A 15,292-nucleotide genomic window follows, 5' to 3' on the forward strand; every position below is an offset into this window, starting at 1 on the left:
AACCTTTATCAGCCAGTTGTCATTTTCATGAAAAAAATCTAGAAATATTAAGTCGGAAGAATGTCAACTTAAGAACTAGAAGCTAACAGAATCTTCCTGTGGGTATCAAAAGTTAATTATAATACATTTCAAGATTTCAGAGAATTTTCTTAATAAAAATGGCATCATACTTGAAATAACCTATTCAGGTCATATGTCTGCACACTGGTTATAGCTATGTGCTTGGGTTTGAGGATCGGGTTTTTGGATGCGATGTTAATGATATAGCTGAAAACAATAAATTATTGACTCTATTATAAGCTGTTTTTGTATCATGAGAATCTATGAACTGGAAAATTGTCTTTGTTTTGAATATTTTAAGAAAAAATCCTGTTTTTCCGATGACTTTACCGACAAATTTAAAAGAAAATGTATAATTTAGTTTATTACAAAATGTATTATAAAGACAAAAACATTCTTTCATTTTTATGTCAAATTTGTTTTTTTATTCAGTGGAAAATTGATATTTTTCTAACTTTAATTTTTTTCTTGCAAATCCAAACAGTTTCTATTTTAGGCAAATTTCTTTTTTAAAAAATTGCTGTTCAGGTTTAAAATTAATTAAGTGATGCCCTATGACCCCTGATGTAGGGCATCCTCTAACTCACTGTGAACAACACAGGAAAAACCCTAGTAAAACCTTTTTAGGTATGTATACATTTTCTGCCCAACAAACTGCAGATGTTATATACTGTTTAATGCAAATGTTTGCCTTTGTATCTTTATACTTTTTAGTGTGACAAACATTTGAATTGTACAGGAACAGAAGATGCCATAGCCATGTGTCTCCAGCTACTTTGAATACCTCCATTATTTACTTAACATCTATTATTCTTGTAACCTTAAAGGTACATGCATCCACACTTTAGGGACAGAATAATATATTATGTTGTACACTTTGACCTTCATAAAAGAGCATGTCCTACATTTTAGCATGAGTAATATTACAGGAGGTTCTGCAAATTCTACATCTGAAAGCCTGTAGAGGTGAGAATATCCAAAAGTGCAGAAAATGTGCTTGCAAGTGGAATAAATTACTCAATTGTGAGCATGCATATTTTCTAAAAGTCCTATTAAGAAAAATAAAAGTGAAAAAATGACCCTGAGCAGAGATGGAATCAGGAACTCATAAATTTGCATTCAGAAAAATACAGAAAAGCAATAATGCATAGTTAACCAAATACTGCAAACTGTATTGCTTCCCTCACTTACCCTATATTTGATTATAAATTAATGAACATAAGCACAAACAATATTAGAGTTCTGAACAAAATCACTAAATTTATCTGTGAAGATAGAATGCAATTTTAGAAATCCCTGAAACTGTTTTCCCGTCTCAAAACTTCCCCACTCCTCCTCCCTGTAGCGTAGGACTTGCATTATGATCCATTTGCAGAATCTGCATTCTCTTAGCCTTTAGTTCCTGAGAAACTTTGGTAAAGTGTGTGTGTGACACATCATAGGATTGTAATTTTCATTCTTCAACTGTGGAATTGAAATCTCTAGAGTGCACCATGACAGCCAGAAAATTCACAAACCACAAATGATGCGAAAGAAAAAATTTCCAGAAGTTAAATGTTATTATCTTCAGCATTTTAATTTGCTGACAAATTAGGCATGAGCAAAATGCATCATAGGAATGGTAGTTTTTTGTGTACTATGGTAGTCTGATGCAAAATGCAAAGAGTAGAGGTGCAAGTGGTAGAAAGAAACATCAAAAGTTTTTTTTAGCAATATAGTCAAAATGTTTTAGTTTAAGATATTTAGGGTTTTAAAATATTTTTGTGTTAATGAAGGGGACTGATGATTGTGTTAGGACTGAGGATAAACTTATGAGGTGCTTATATTTTAAAACTGGTTCAAGGTGTTCCTCATTAGAGACTTCCTTGGTGCTGTTTTGTTAGAAAGACAGTTGAAGAAGGACTACAAATCCATTGTAAAAGTGAAGAGAAGCGAGTGTACCTGAATCATCAGTGTAAACAAATAAGAAATTGGAGGAGGTATTGAAAAGACGAAAGAATAAAATACTTGCACCAGAAAGAAATAATACAAACCCACCGTGCAGTACACAAAATTAAGAGTTTTCCAGGAAGGTAATGCAAAGGTCCCTGTGTTTTGTTTATAAAATAGATAAATAGTATTCCAATATACGGGAGGTCTGTTAATATAATAAAGGTGTATGTAACTTTTTTACTTTGTTAGTTGTGATGTGTCAAATTTGCTTTATCATGATAATGGAAGAACTGCTGCATTGAGCTTCATGATAAGTGTCAGAAACAGTTCCACAGGGGATATTGTTAAAATTTAGTTTGGAACTATTCTGAATATTTCTCAAAGGCTATTTGTTTTGTGTTTTAGAGACTTAGTACCTCTTCACAATGCCTGTTCCTATGGTCATTATGAAGTTACAGAACTTTTAGTTAAGGTTAGTATTTAATCTTTGTCACTCCAAATTTGAGAATTATATGTTAGTTAAACTGGTGAGGATGCAGGGAGTTAAATATATTAAAGAATAAATAGTGCTCTGGAACTGGGTGACATAGTGGATTAGACACTATGCTTATCTCTCTAGAATCTGTGCTCAGGTTCCACCTGGGCTAATGGAACAAGAATCTCTGGCTCTATTGTAGCCTTAGAAATTTCAGTCCAACATGCAGTGGTCAAAGGCCCATTGCACAAAACATCTCTAATTCGACACTGAATTGACAACCTCGCTTAGAGAGAACAGGTTGGCTCGTGTTAAATGGAAAATGTTTCACTAATAGAGTTGGGGCAGAGCGGAGGGGGCTCTACTTTGCACCTAACCATGCAGTAGATACTTATTCTATTTTAAACATCCAATGGTGTCTAAATATGTTCCCCAAATTAACATAATTTACTGTAATGAGTACAAAATTTATTTCTGATCTGAGCTGCAGTAAAACACGAGGTATAGGCACAGCACTTTGTATTCATATACTCAGTCTGATGTACATGATTTTTGCTGTTTCTTATGTAAGTTATGCTGATATACTTTCTTTTAAGTCCTATATAATTTTATTTCTTATTCTACTTCAAATATCTAATGTTATCTTTTCACCTGTCTCCATTGATGTTTCCTATTTCTTGATGGTACAGACATCTTAAATTTGTTTCTTCATACCTCTGACAATTTATTTTGTTGGCATCTGAGCATTTAACGATATGTGCTTGTATATTGTATACTGGAGAAGTTTAATATATTATTCCCTTAAATTTGACTTATTTTTCAATTTTATAACTCCTGTTCACAGCATGGTGCCTATGTGAATGCTATGGACCTCTGGCAGTTTACTCCTTTGCATGAGGCTGCTTCCAAGAACAGAGTAGAAGTATGTTCCCTATTGTTGAGCTATGGTGCTGACCCAACATTGCTCAACTGCCATTCTAAAACTGCTATTGATTTAGCCCCTACACCACAACTGAAAGAACGGTTAACATGTAAGTTTTCTTGCAACCTTTTCTCATTTGCAATGTTACCTTAAATAAAACATAAATGTTCTAAAACTGTTGGGAGTATTGGTCCATGATGTTTATAACAAGCATATTTTCGCAAAGGTTCATAAACACTTGCCTAAAGTGTACTGAATGATACTGATATGCAAAAAAGAAAAATGAATGAGGCATAAATGAGCCTAGCTTATTTTCTTTTGTATTTACTCAAGTTCTATGGTGTATGCCATTTAGCTAGACACTTCTGTAAAAATGTTATTGTGTTTGTCAGTGAGCAAAAGAACTTCCATTTATATAGTACTTTTCAAATCCTGGCATATTTCAGAGTGCTTCACAGCCAATTACATACTTTTAAGTTATTGATACTGTTGTAATGTGGGGGAACTCAGCAGCCAATTTGTGCACATCAAGATTCCACTAACAGATAAATGACTGGATAATCTGTTTTGGTGATGTTGGTTAGGAATAAATGTTGGTTAACATTCTGGAGAACTTCCTTGCTCGTTTTAGTATGCGTTTCAGTGATATCTAATCCATTCCTAAGAGATGACTGGTCTCGATATGACCTAACATTGAAGAATAAAGTATCTATTTAACTCGTGCCTTTTCTAATCTTATTTTTATTTTCCCCAAGCTTATCCAAATAAGATCTGATTTTTGATATGCTATCTGCCCCAAACATGGCTTAAAAATGTTTTGAACCTCTCTGTTCTTGGCAATTTCTAGTGGCCTTTTACCTATTCTAATACTCTTAAATGTAAATATGCTGCTACTTTGGCATCATTGCGAACTGCTTTTGCATGCCCATTGATTTGGAATGAGCCATACGGTTCTGGAGTTGGGCAAATAACCTGACTCCTAAGCTCACCAGTGAAACCATAAGACATTGGAGCAGAAGTAGGTGTTTTGGCCCATCGAGTCTGCTCTGCCATTCAGTGAGATCATGGCTGATTTGATAATCCTCAACTGCACTTTCCTGCCTTTTCCCCCATAACCCTTGATTCCCTTACTGATTTAAAAATCTGTCTATCTCAGCCTTGAACATACTTAGCAACCCAGCCTCCACAGACCTCTGCAGTATAGAATTCCACAGATTGACTACCCTCTGAGAAGAAATTCCTCCCCATCTCTGTTTTAGTTGGCCACCTCCCAACTCTGAGATTATGCCCTCTAGTCCTAGGCTCTCCCACAAGGGGAAATAACCTCTCAGCATCTACCCTGTCAAGCCCTCTAAGAATCTTATGTTTCAATAAGGTCACCTCTCATTCTTCTAAACTCCAATGAGCACAGACCCGTCCTACCCAACTCTGTCGTCTATTAGCTAGCCTGTCATCTGTTAGTTAGCCAGTTCTCTATCCGTGCTAATATACCACCCCTAATACTATGGGCTTTTATCTTATTAAGTAGCCTTGCGTTTGATAAGGTACCACACACCTTTTGGAAATTCAAATATTACATCTATGGTTCCACTTTATTTATCCTGCTTGTTACCCCCTCAAAGAATTCTAATAAATTTGTCAGGCATGATTTCCCTTTCATGAAGCTATGCTGACTCAGCTTGATTAGATTATGTATTTCTAAATGCACTGCTATTACATCCTTTACAGTAGACTCCAGCATTTTCTCAATAACAGATGTTAAGCTAACTGGCCTATAGTTACCTGTTTTTTTTTGTCTCCCTTTTTGAATAAAGGTATTACATTGGCAGTTTTCCAATCCTCTGGGACTTTTCCAGAATCTAAGGACTCTTGGAAGATTACTACCAGTGCATCCACTATCTCTGCAGCTATTTCCTTTAATATCCTAGTTTGCAATCCATCAGGTCCAGGTGACCTTTCGGCCTATAACCCCATTATTTTCCCTAGTATTTTTTCTCTAGTTATTGTACTTATTTCCTCCCCACCCTTTTGCCCCATGATTATTTAGTATTTTTGTTATGCTATTAGTGTCTTCTACCATGAAGACTGATGCAAAGTATTTATTCAATTCCTCCACTGTTTCCTGCTTCCCCACTATTATTTCCCCAGCCTCATTCTCTAAGGGGCCTATATTGACTTTGGCCTGTCTTCCTTTTTATAGATTTAAAGAAACTCTTACTGTCTGTTTTTATATTACTTGCGAGTTTATTTTCTCCCTCTTTTTTTTTGGCCATCTTCTATTCTTCTGTTGGCTTTTAAAACTTTCCCAATCCTCTGGTGTACCAATAATCTTTGCCACATTTTATGCTTTTCCTTTCACTTTGATACTATCCTTAACTTCCTTAGTTAACCATAGTTGGTTACCCCCTTCTACAATCCTCCTTCCTCACTGGGATATATCTTTGTTGTGAGTCATGAACTATTTTCTTAAGACGGTTGATGAACAATGGCAGATGTTTATCTGCTAAACTCCTTTCCCAGTCCACTCCAGCCAACTCTGCCCTAATTTCTTTGTAATTACCCTTATTTAAGTTTAGAGCAGATGTTTCTGGACTGAGTTTCTCACTCTCAAACTGAATGCTAAATTCTACCATGTTATGGTCATTGTTTCCTCGGGGATCTTTTACTCAGATCGTTTATTAAACCTGCCTCATTACATATTACCAGATTTAAAATAGCCTGATCCCTGGTTAGATCCACAACATATTGCCCTGAATACACTCTAGGAATTCTTGCTCGTGGCCACCTCTGCCATTTTGATTTTCCCATTCTACATGGCGATTAAAGTCACCCATGATTAATATACTGCCTTTTTTACATGCCCTCATCATTTCCTGATTTATTGTCTGTCTGACAGCATAGCTACTGTTAGGGGACCTGTTGACTACTCCCACCAATGTTGTCTTCCCCTTGTTACTTCTTACCTCCACCCATATGGATTCCACATCTTCTGATCCAAGATCATTTCTTGCTATTGCACGTATTCCATCTGGTACTAACAAAGCTACCTCACCACCCTTTCCTTCATGCCTGACACCTTCAAAAAGTCACATACCCCTAGACGTTTAGTTCCCAGCTTTGATCTCCTTGTAACCATGTCTCCATAATGGCTATAAGATCATACCCAGTTATCTCTATTTGCGCCATTAATTCATTTATTTTGTTCCAAATGCTACGTACATTTAAGTAAAGAGCCATTAATTTTGCCTTTTTACCATTTTTCCCTTGACTCTATTTGCGCTACTTTTTCATGTTTGTACACTGTATCCCTTCCTGTCGCACTCTGGGTATCATTACCTCAGTAGCTGCCCTGCAATGCTGCCGTATCCTTTTGCTTTGTAAGCCTACTTATCCCCTCTCCAGAAACCCACCCCCCCCCCCCTCTATTTTGTTTAAAGCCCTCTCTACAGCCCTACTTATTCTATTCGCCAGGACACTGGTCCTAGCATAGTTCAAGAGAAGCCCATCCCATCGGAACAGCTCCCTTCTACCCCAGTACTGATGCCAGTGCCTCATGAAATGAAGTTCATTCCTCCCACACCAACATTTGAGCCACGCATTTAACTCCTTGTCTTTATTTAACCTATGCCAGTTTGCCCATCATTCAGGTAGTAATCCTGAGATTATTACCAATGGTTCTGCTTTTTAATTTAGTTCGTAACTGTTCAAATTGCTTCAGTAGAACTCCTTTCTCGTCCTATCAATGTCATTGGTACCAATGTGGATGACGACAACGGATTACCCCTGCTTCCAGTCCAAGTTCCTCTCCAGCCCTGAGGAGATGTCCTTAACCCTGGCACCGGGCAAGCAACACAGCCTTCGGTGCTCATGCTCACAGCTGCAGAGAACAGTATCTACCCCCCTAATTATACTGTCCCCTACCACTACTACGTTCCTATTTCCTCCCCCAACTTGAATGGCCCCCTGTACCACGGTGCCATGGTCAGTTCATTCACCCTCCCTGCAGTGCCTGGTCTCGTCCACACAGCTTGCAAGAGCCTCGTAATTGTTGTACAATTTCAGAGGCTGAGACTCCTTGAATGCTACCCTTGGTCCCCATACCTGCCTCACCTGCAGTCACGCTATCTTGTTCCTGAGCATGGACCAAATTCAAGTTATCTAACCTGGGGTGTGTGAAGGCCTCCTGGAGCAAAGTGTCTAGGTAACTTTCCCCCTCCCTGATGTGGCACAATGTCTGCAGTTCAGATTCCAGCTCCTTAACTCTGATCCAAAGTTCCTCGAGCTGCAAACACTTGCTACAGATGCGTTTGCTTCAGACCGCCTTGGTGCCCAGCAGCTCCCACATACCACAGCAGCACATCGCCTGTCTAGCCATCACTATCTTATTTTATTTAATTTATTAATTAATTTATCTAGTTTCCCTGCTCTTCACACTTTATTGAATTTAATTATTTACACCAGTATCGATCTTATACTTAGGCTATTTTTAAGAAAGAGAAAATAAAAACTAGAGATCTAAACACTAACTATGGACCTTAATTTTAATCTAAAGACTAGAAATACTCACCATTCCAACTCTCAAATCAGTTGCTTTCTGTGCTCTTTTTAAATGAAGCCTCTCCTCTCTGCTTTAAATAAGGTCTACATGCTCACCCGCTCTCTCTATTTAAAACAATCCACATGCTCACCCGCTCTCTCCATTTAAAACAATCCACATGCTCACCTGCACTCTGTTTTAAATGAAGTCTACGAGCGTGTTCTCTGAAAATGGCGCCACTGCCTTTCACAAGCGCTGTGGCTGTAAATGGCCTCATTGCTTTCTACAAATGCTTTTGCTGTAAATGGCCCCGCTGCTTTTTACAAGCACTCTGGCTGTAAATGGCCCCGCTGCTTTTTACAAGTGCTCTGGCTTTAAATGGCCCAGTTACCTTTCTCAAGCTCTCTGGCTGCGCTTGACCAGCTCAAATAGAAAGTCTCATACCACTTTTTTTTAGCACTGAGTGCAGTATAACCACACTACAGTGTGAAGTCATATCCATTGAACAGTTTGTTAACTTTATGAATTTCATTTTGGTTCTTGTTGGCTAGTAAAAAGTTGACATTAGTACTCTCTTGGCACTAATAATTACCCATCCTGAAAGTTGAATGCTGCACATGTTCATGAATGCATACACAAGAGCTGATTGTTAGAAATCTGTGGTGTAGTGGAGTTGGTGATCTAACTTATGGCTGGCCAGCTGCACATGCTGGAACCTGCAGGAAAACTAGTGTTTTCAGATTTTAACTGACTTGCATGTGCCTGCCAGACCTACTTGTATTTTGTCTATATTTCTATTTCGTCTTTTAAATGGGTTGTGATGTCTTTATTTCGCCAATGTAAAGGTTTTGTGATGCAAAGCAAATTGTAACATTCAGATCAATATAATCATTATTGGAAGTAACCATGTGTAAAAGTTAGTGTCTTTGTGTTATACAGATGTTTCAGTGGAGTAATTGTTGAATAACACATGTTTAAATGAGAAACAAACTTATGGTAGAAATCTATTCATTCGTATTTGTTGCCCATTTTATATTGGAAAGAACGATCAGAGCTAGAGTAGACAATACAGTTCCTCAATCCTGCTCTGCCATTAATACCTGGCTGCACCAGATATATCTAAAAATGAGGTGTCAACTTGGTGAGGCTACAACACAGGACTACTTGCATGCCAAATAGTGGAAAAGCATGCAATAGGCAGAGCTAAGCAATACCTCAACTACCGGACCAGATCTGAGCTTTGTAGTCCGGCCACATCCAGTCGTGATGGTGATAGACAATTAAACAACTAACTGGAGGAGGAGGCTCCACAAATAACCCCATTCTCAGTGATGGGGGGATCCCAGCACATCGGTGCAAAAGATGAAGCTGAAGCATTTGCAACCATCTTCAGCCAGGTGTGCAGAGGGGATGATCCATGTTGGCCTCCTTCGGAGGTCCCCAGCATTTCAGATGCCAGTCTTCAGCCAATTCAATTTGCTCCATGTGATATCAAGAAATGGCTAAGGGGACTTAGTGCTGCAAAGGCTATGGACTCTGACAACATTTTAGCAATAGTATTGAAGACTTGTTTCAGAACTAGCTGCGTCTAGCCAAATTGTTCCAGTACGACTACAACACTGACATCTACCCGGCAATGTGGAATATTGGCCGGTATGTCCTGTCTACAAAAAGTGGAACAAATCCAACCCAGCCAATTATCATGCCATCAGCCTGCTCTTGATCATCAGCAATGTGTGGAAAGGGTTGTTGTCAGTGCTATTAAATGGCTCTTACTCAACAATAACCTGCTCACTGATGCTCAGTTTGGGTTTTGCCAAGGCCACTCAGATCCTGACCACAATACAGCCTTGGTCAAACATGGACAAAAGAACTGAACTCGTAAGGTGAGAGTGATCGCCTTTGACATTAAGGCAACGTTTGACCATGTGGCATCAAGGAGCCCTAGCAAAACTGAAGTCAATGGGAATAAGGGGGAAAACTCTCCACTGGTGTCATACCTAGCACAAAGGAATGTATTTGTTGGAGGTCAGTCATCTCAGTCCCAGAACATCACTGTAGGAGCTCCTCAGGATAGTGTCCTATGCCCAACCATCTTCAGCTGCTTCATCAATAACCTTCCCTCCATCATAAGGTCAGAAGTGGTGATGTGCAATCATCAGCGAACAATGTTCAACTCCATTTTCAACTTTTCAGAAACGGAAGCGGTCCGTGTTCATATGCAGCAAGACCTGGACAATATTCAGGCTTATGCTGATATGTGATGTGAATGTTACTTGTCATTTTAAATGTCAAGCAATGAACATCTCCAGCAAGTGAAAATCTAATCATCTCCCCATGACATTGAATGGCATTACCATTGCTGAATCCCCCTCGATCAATATCTTAGGGGTTACCATTGACCAGAACCTGAACTGGACTAGCCATATAAATACTGTGGCTACAAGAGCAGTTCAGATGCTGCGAATCCTGCAGCAAGTAACTCTCCTCCTGACTCCCTAAAGCCTGTATACAATCTACAAGGCACAAATCAGGAATGTGTTGGAATACGCTCCACTTGCCTCTGAGTGCAGCTCCAACAACATTCAAGAACTTGAGAGATAAAAAGCAAGTTCTGTCGAAGGGTCATGAGGACTCGAAACGTCAACTCTTTTCTTCTCCGCCGATGCTGCCAGACCTGCTGAGTTTTTCCAGGTAATTCTGTTTTTGTTCAAGAACTTGACATCATCCAAGACAAAGCAACCCGCTTGATTGGTACCTAGGTCTCTTATAGTCCTAAACTTCAACTGATAAGCTTCAGGGACAAGCTCATAAGCATTTAATATTGCTGCCTTTACTGTCTTGTAGTTTACAGATTGTTCCTTTGATAAGCTTGCATACATATTCATTGCTGCATCTGACAAAACACTCTAACGTTATAGCCCAAGCATCTCTTGGCCATTTCAATTTCATAGCTATCTTTTCAAATTAAGTGAATATCTTTCAGGTCCATCCTCTAAGTTTAGGCACTAACCAGTGATTCTTCGTTAAATCAAATTCCTCAAAGAAATCAAAGTCATCATCTGAATCACTATCCCTCCTTTTTTTCTAAATTGCACTTTGGACAATTCATACTGTTGGGCTTCTTTCTCTCTCTGAAGCTCTCTATCTCTTTATTTCTTCAATTGCTAAGCTGCCTCTGAAGTTGAAGTTCAAGCTTTCGTGTTTCTATTTCTTGTAATATTTTCTTTTTCCTGTTCCTCCTTTTTTCCCATTTAAGCTTTTTTTATTTCTATTTCTTTTAATGTCTTTTTCTTTCTCTTTCTCCTTTCTTTCTAATTCAAGTTTTTCCTTTCTTTCTTTCTCTCTCTCTCTTTCTCTCTCTCTCTCTTTCTCCCCCTCTCTCTCTTTCTCTTTCTCCCCCGCTTTCTCCCCCTTTCTTTCTTTTTCTCCCCCCCCTCTCTCTTTCTTTTTCTCCCCCCCCTCTTTCTTTTTCTCCCCCCCTCTCTCTTTCTTTTTCTCCTCCCCCCCCCTCTCTCTTTCAGTTCATTTCAGCACCATTTCTTGTTCAAATTCAAGGATCTTCATTTGCAGCTGAAGTCTCACTACCTCTAGCTGTGAGAAACTAGTTTCAAGTGTCCCTTCCTCCCTCCAACTGTGTAAATGCTGGGTAAGCGCTTCAACAGTATCAGCCTTACGGGATTCCGCTTTTATGTTTACCTGCACCTGATCTGCTAATTATCTCAGCTGAGTTTTAGTCAGAGATTTCAAATACCTCCGCAGTTACATTTTCCACTTCCAGAAAAGCCTTAGGAATTGCAAAATCCATTTTGCAGTCCAACCAGTTTAAAATCCCTCAACACTCCTGAGTTCAGTGTTCTTCTCGTGCTCGTATCTGTCAGGAAGAGGCATTAATGTATATAATGCTATTGGAAATTATTTTTTATTAGGTTTAGTCTGTGTCAGTGTTAATTGGATTAAAACCAGCTAGTCTGGGTGCTTTGTTGTATAGTATTTTTGAGTAGGAAACAGAGGTAGAGGGTACATTTACATTTTTGTTGAATAGAGCAGTCAAGAGTGGGAGTGAAATCTTGCACCTAATCAGGAGGCACCAAGTAATGGTTACCAATTACCAATAAAATTGATACAATGAAAAGAGTTCAAAGGGCCTGGTGATACAATGAGAATTTGAGCTTGGCCTAAATAGTCAAGTGGTTATGGTACTGGGTTTGTAACCCCAAGATCAAGAGTTCAAATCTCACAATGGCAAACTGTGAAACTATGTAACTTCATCTGAAACAGATGTAAACGGGTTTGTACTCGAAAGAGTTACAATGAGAATTTGCATCCGTAAGACCTAGGAGCAGAAATTAGGCCATTCGGCCCATTGAGTCTGCTCCGCCAGTCAATCATGGCTGATAAGTTTCTCAAGCCCCATTCTCCCACCTTTCTCCCCGTAACCTTTGATCCCCTTACCAATCAAGAGCCTATCTATCTCGGTCTTAAATACACTCAATGACCTGGCCTTCATACCCTTCTATGCAATGAATTCTATAGATTCACCACTCTCTGGCTAAAGAAGTTCCTCCTCATCTCTGTTCTAAAAGGTCTTCCCTTTACTCTGAGGCTGTGCCCTTGGGTCTTACTAATGGAAACATCTTCCCCATGTCCACTCTATCCAGGCCTTTCAGTATTCTGTAAGTTTCAATCAGATCCCCCCTCATCCTTCTAAAATCCATCGAGTATAGACCCAGAGTCCGCAAACGTTCCTCATATGTTAAGCCTTTCATTCCTGGGATCATTCTCATAAACCTCCTCTGGACCCTTTTCAGGGCCAGCACATCCTTCCTGAGATACAGGGCCCAAAATTGCTCACAATATTCTAAATGTGGTCTGACCAGAGCCTTATAAAGCCTCAGCAGCACATCCCTGCTTTTATATTCTAGTCCTCTCAAAATAAATGCCAACATTGCATTTGCCTTCCTAACTACCAACTCAACCAGCAAGTTAACCTTAAGAGAATGGACTAGGACTCCCAAGTCCCTTTGCACTCCAGATTTGAAATCTCTCCCCGTTTAGGAAATGTCTATGCCTCTTCTTACCAAAGTGCATGACCTCACACTTCTTCATGTTGTATTCCATCTGCCACTTCTTTGCCTATTCTCCTAACCTGTCCAAATCCTTCTGCAGCCTCCCCACCTTCTCAATACTACCTATCCCTCCACCTATCTTTGTATCATCTGCAAACTTAGCCAGAATGCCCTCAGTTCCTTCATTTAGATCATTAATGTATAAAGTGAAAAGTTGTGGCCCCTACACTGACCCCTGCAGAACTCCACTAGTCACCGGCCGCCATCCTGAGAAGGACCCCCTTATCCCCACACTCTGCCTCCTGCCAGAAAGCCAATCTTCTATCCATGCTAGTACCTTGCCTCTAACACCATGGGCTCTTATCTTACTGAGCAGCCTCCTGTGCGGCACCTTGTCAAAGGCCTTCTAGAAGTCCAAGTAGATAACATCCATTGGCTCTCCTTTGTCTAACCTACTCGTTACCTCCTCAAAGAATTCCAGCAAATTTGTCAGGCATGACCTCCCCTTGATGAAACCATGCTGACTTTGCCCTATTTTACCATGCATTTCCAAGTATTCTGAAATCTTATCCTTAATAATGGACTCTAAAATCTTACCAACGACCAAGGTCAGGCTAATCGGCCTGTAATTTCCCATCTTTTGCCTCACTCCCTTCTTAAACAGGGGGGTTACATTAGCGATTTTCCAGTCCTCTGGGACCCTCCCTGACTCGAGTGATTCCTGAAAGATCACCACTAACGCCTCCATTATCTCTTCAGCTATCTCCTTCAGAACTCTGGAGTGTAATCCATCTGGTCCAGGTGATTTATCCACCTTCAGATCTTTGAGTTTTCCTAGCACCTTCTCCTTGGTAATGGCCACCGTACTCAGCTCTACCCCCCCGACTTTTGAACTTTGGGGATGTTACTTGTGCCTTCCACCGTGAAGACTGACGCAAAGTACCTATTCAGTTCCTCCACCATTTCTTTGTTCCCCACTACTACATCTCCAGCGTCATTTTCCAGTGGCCCAATGTCCACTTTTGCCTCTCTTACCCTTTATATTTTTTTTAAAAACTCTTGCAATCTTCTTTTATATTACTGGCTAGTTTACCCTCATATTTAATCTTCTCCCTCCTTACTTTTTTAGTTTTCCTCTGTTGGTCTTTGTAGGCTTCCTAATCCCCTGGTTTCCCACTGCACTTAGCCGCATTGTATGCTTTCTCTTTAGCTTTTATGCTGTCCTTGACTTCCTTTGTCAGCCATGGTTGCCTTGTCCTCCCTTTAGTATGCTTCTTCTTCCTAGGGATGAATTTTTGCTGTGTCCCCCAAATTACTCCCAGAAGCTCCTGCCATTGCTGTTCTACTGTCTTTCCTGCTAGGCTCATCTCCCTGTCAATTCTAGCCAGCTCCTCGTTCATGCCTCTGTAGTTGCCTTTATTCAACTGTAATACCATTACATCTGATTCCAACTTTTTCCTCTCAAATTGCAGGGTAAATTCTATCATATTATGGTCACTTCCTCCTAAGGGTTCCTTCATCTTAAGCTCCCTTATCAATCTGCCTCATTACACATCACTAAATCTAGAATTGCCTGTTCCCTAGTGGGCTTCACCACAAGCTGCTCCAAAAAGTCATCTCGTAGACATTCCACAAATTCCTTTTATTGGGATCCACTATCAACCTGATTTTCCCAGTCTACCTGCATATTGAAATTCCCCATGATCACTGTGACCTTGCCTTTCTTACACGCCTTTTCTATCTCCTGGTGTATCTTGTGCCCCACATCCTGACTACTGTTCAGAGGCCTGTACATAACTCCCATTATGGTTTATTTACCTTTGCAGTTCCTCAACTCTACCCACACAGATTCTACATCATCTGACCGTATGTCATTTCTTGCTATGGATTTAATTTCATTTCTTACTAACAAAGCAACCCCACCCCCTCTGCTAACCTGCCTATTTTTTCGATAGGATGTATATCCTTGGATATTTAACTCCCAGTCCTGATCCCCTTGCAGCCATGTCTGTTATGCCCACCACATCATACCTGCCAATTTCGATCTGCGCCACAAGCTCATTTACTTTTATTTCGTATACCGCGTGCATTCAGATACAACACCTTCAGTCCTGTATTTCCCGACCCCTTTCTCATTGTCGTCCCTTTATCTAATGTGCTTGAAGTTAGATTCCTAGCCCTTTCCAAACACTCTGTTCTGTCCTATTTTGTGTTCCGGAGATTTTAATAGCCTCTCCAGGGCTCTCCTTTGTTTTCAGTTTTTTCATAATTTTCCATGAAGTTGAATCCACCCCCAC

The 15,292-nt window shown here is 39.9% G+C and overlaps 1 protein-coding gene across 3 annotated transcripts in view; it reads left to right on the forward strand.

The window, feature by feature from the left end:
* LOC121289992 (poly [ADP-ribose] polymerase tankyrase-2) overlaps nt 1–15,292 on the forward strand; it is a 90,849-nt gene that overhangs the window by 23,969 nt on the left and 51,588 nt on the right. For all 3 annotated transcript variants that reach the window (XM_041210087.1, XM_041210089.1, XM_041210088.1), the window contains exons 7-8: nt 2,398–2,464; nt 3,312–3,498. In XM_041210087.1, the coding sequence (XP_041066021.1) occupies nt 2,398–2,464; nt 3,312–3,498 (254 nt within the window). The remainder of the gene's footprint in view (nt 1–2,397; nt 2,465–3,311; nt 3,499–15,292) is intronic.

This window comes from Carcharodon carcharias, chromosome 17 (genome assembly GCF_017639515.1).
Source record: "Carcharodon carcharias isolate sCarCar2 chromosome 17, sCarCar2.pri, whole genome shotgun sequence".
Classification (NCBI taxonomy): Eukaryota; Metazoa; Chordata; class Chondrichthyes; order Lamniformes; family Lamnidae; genus Carcharodon; species Carcharodon carcharias.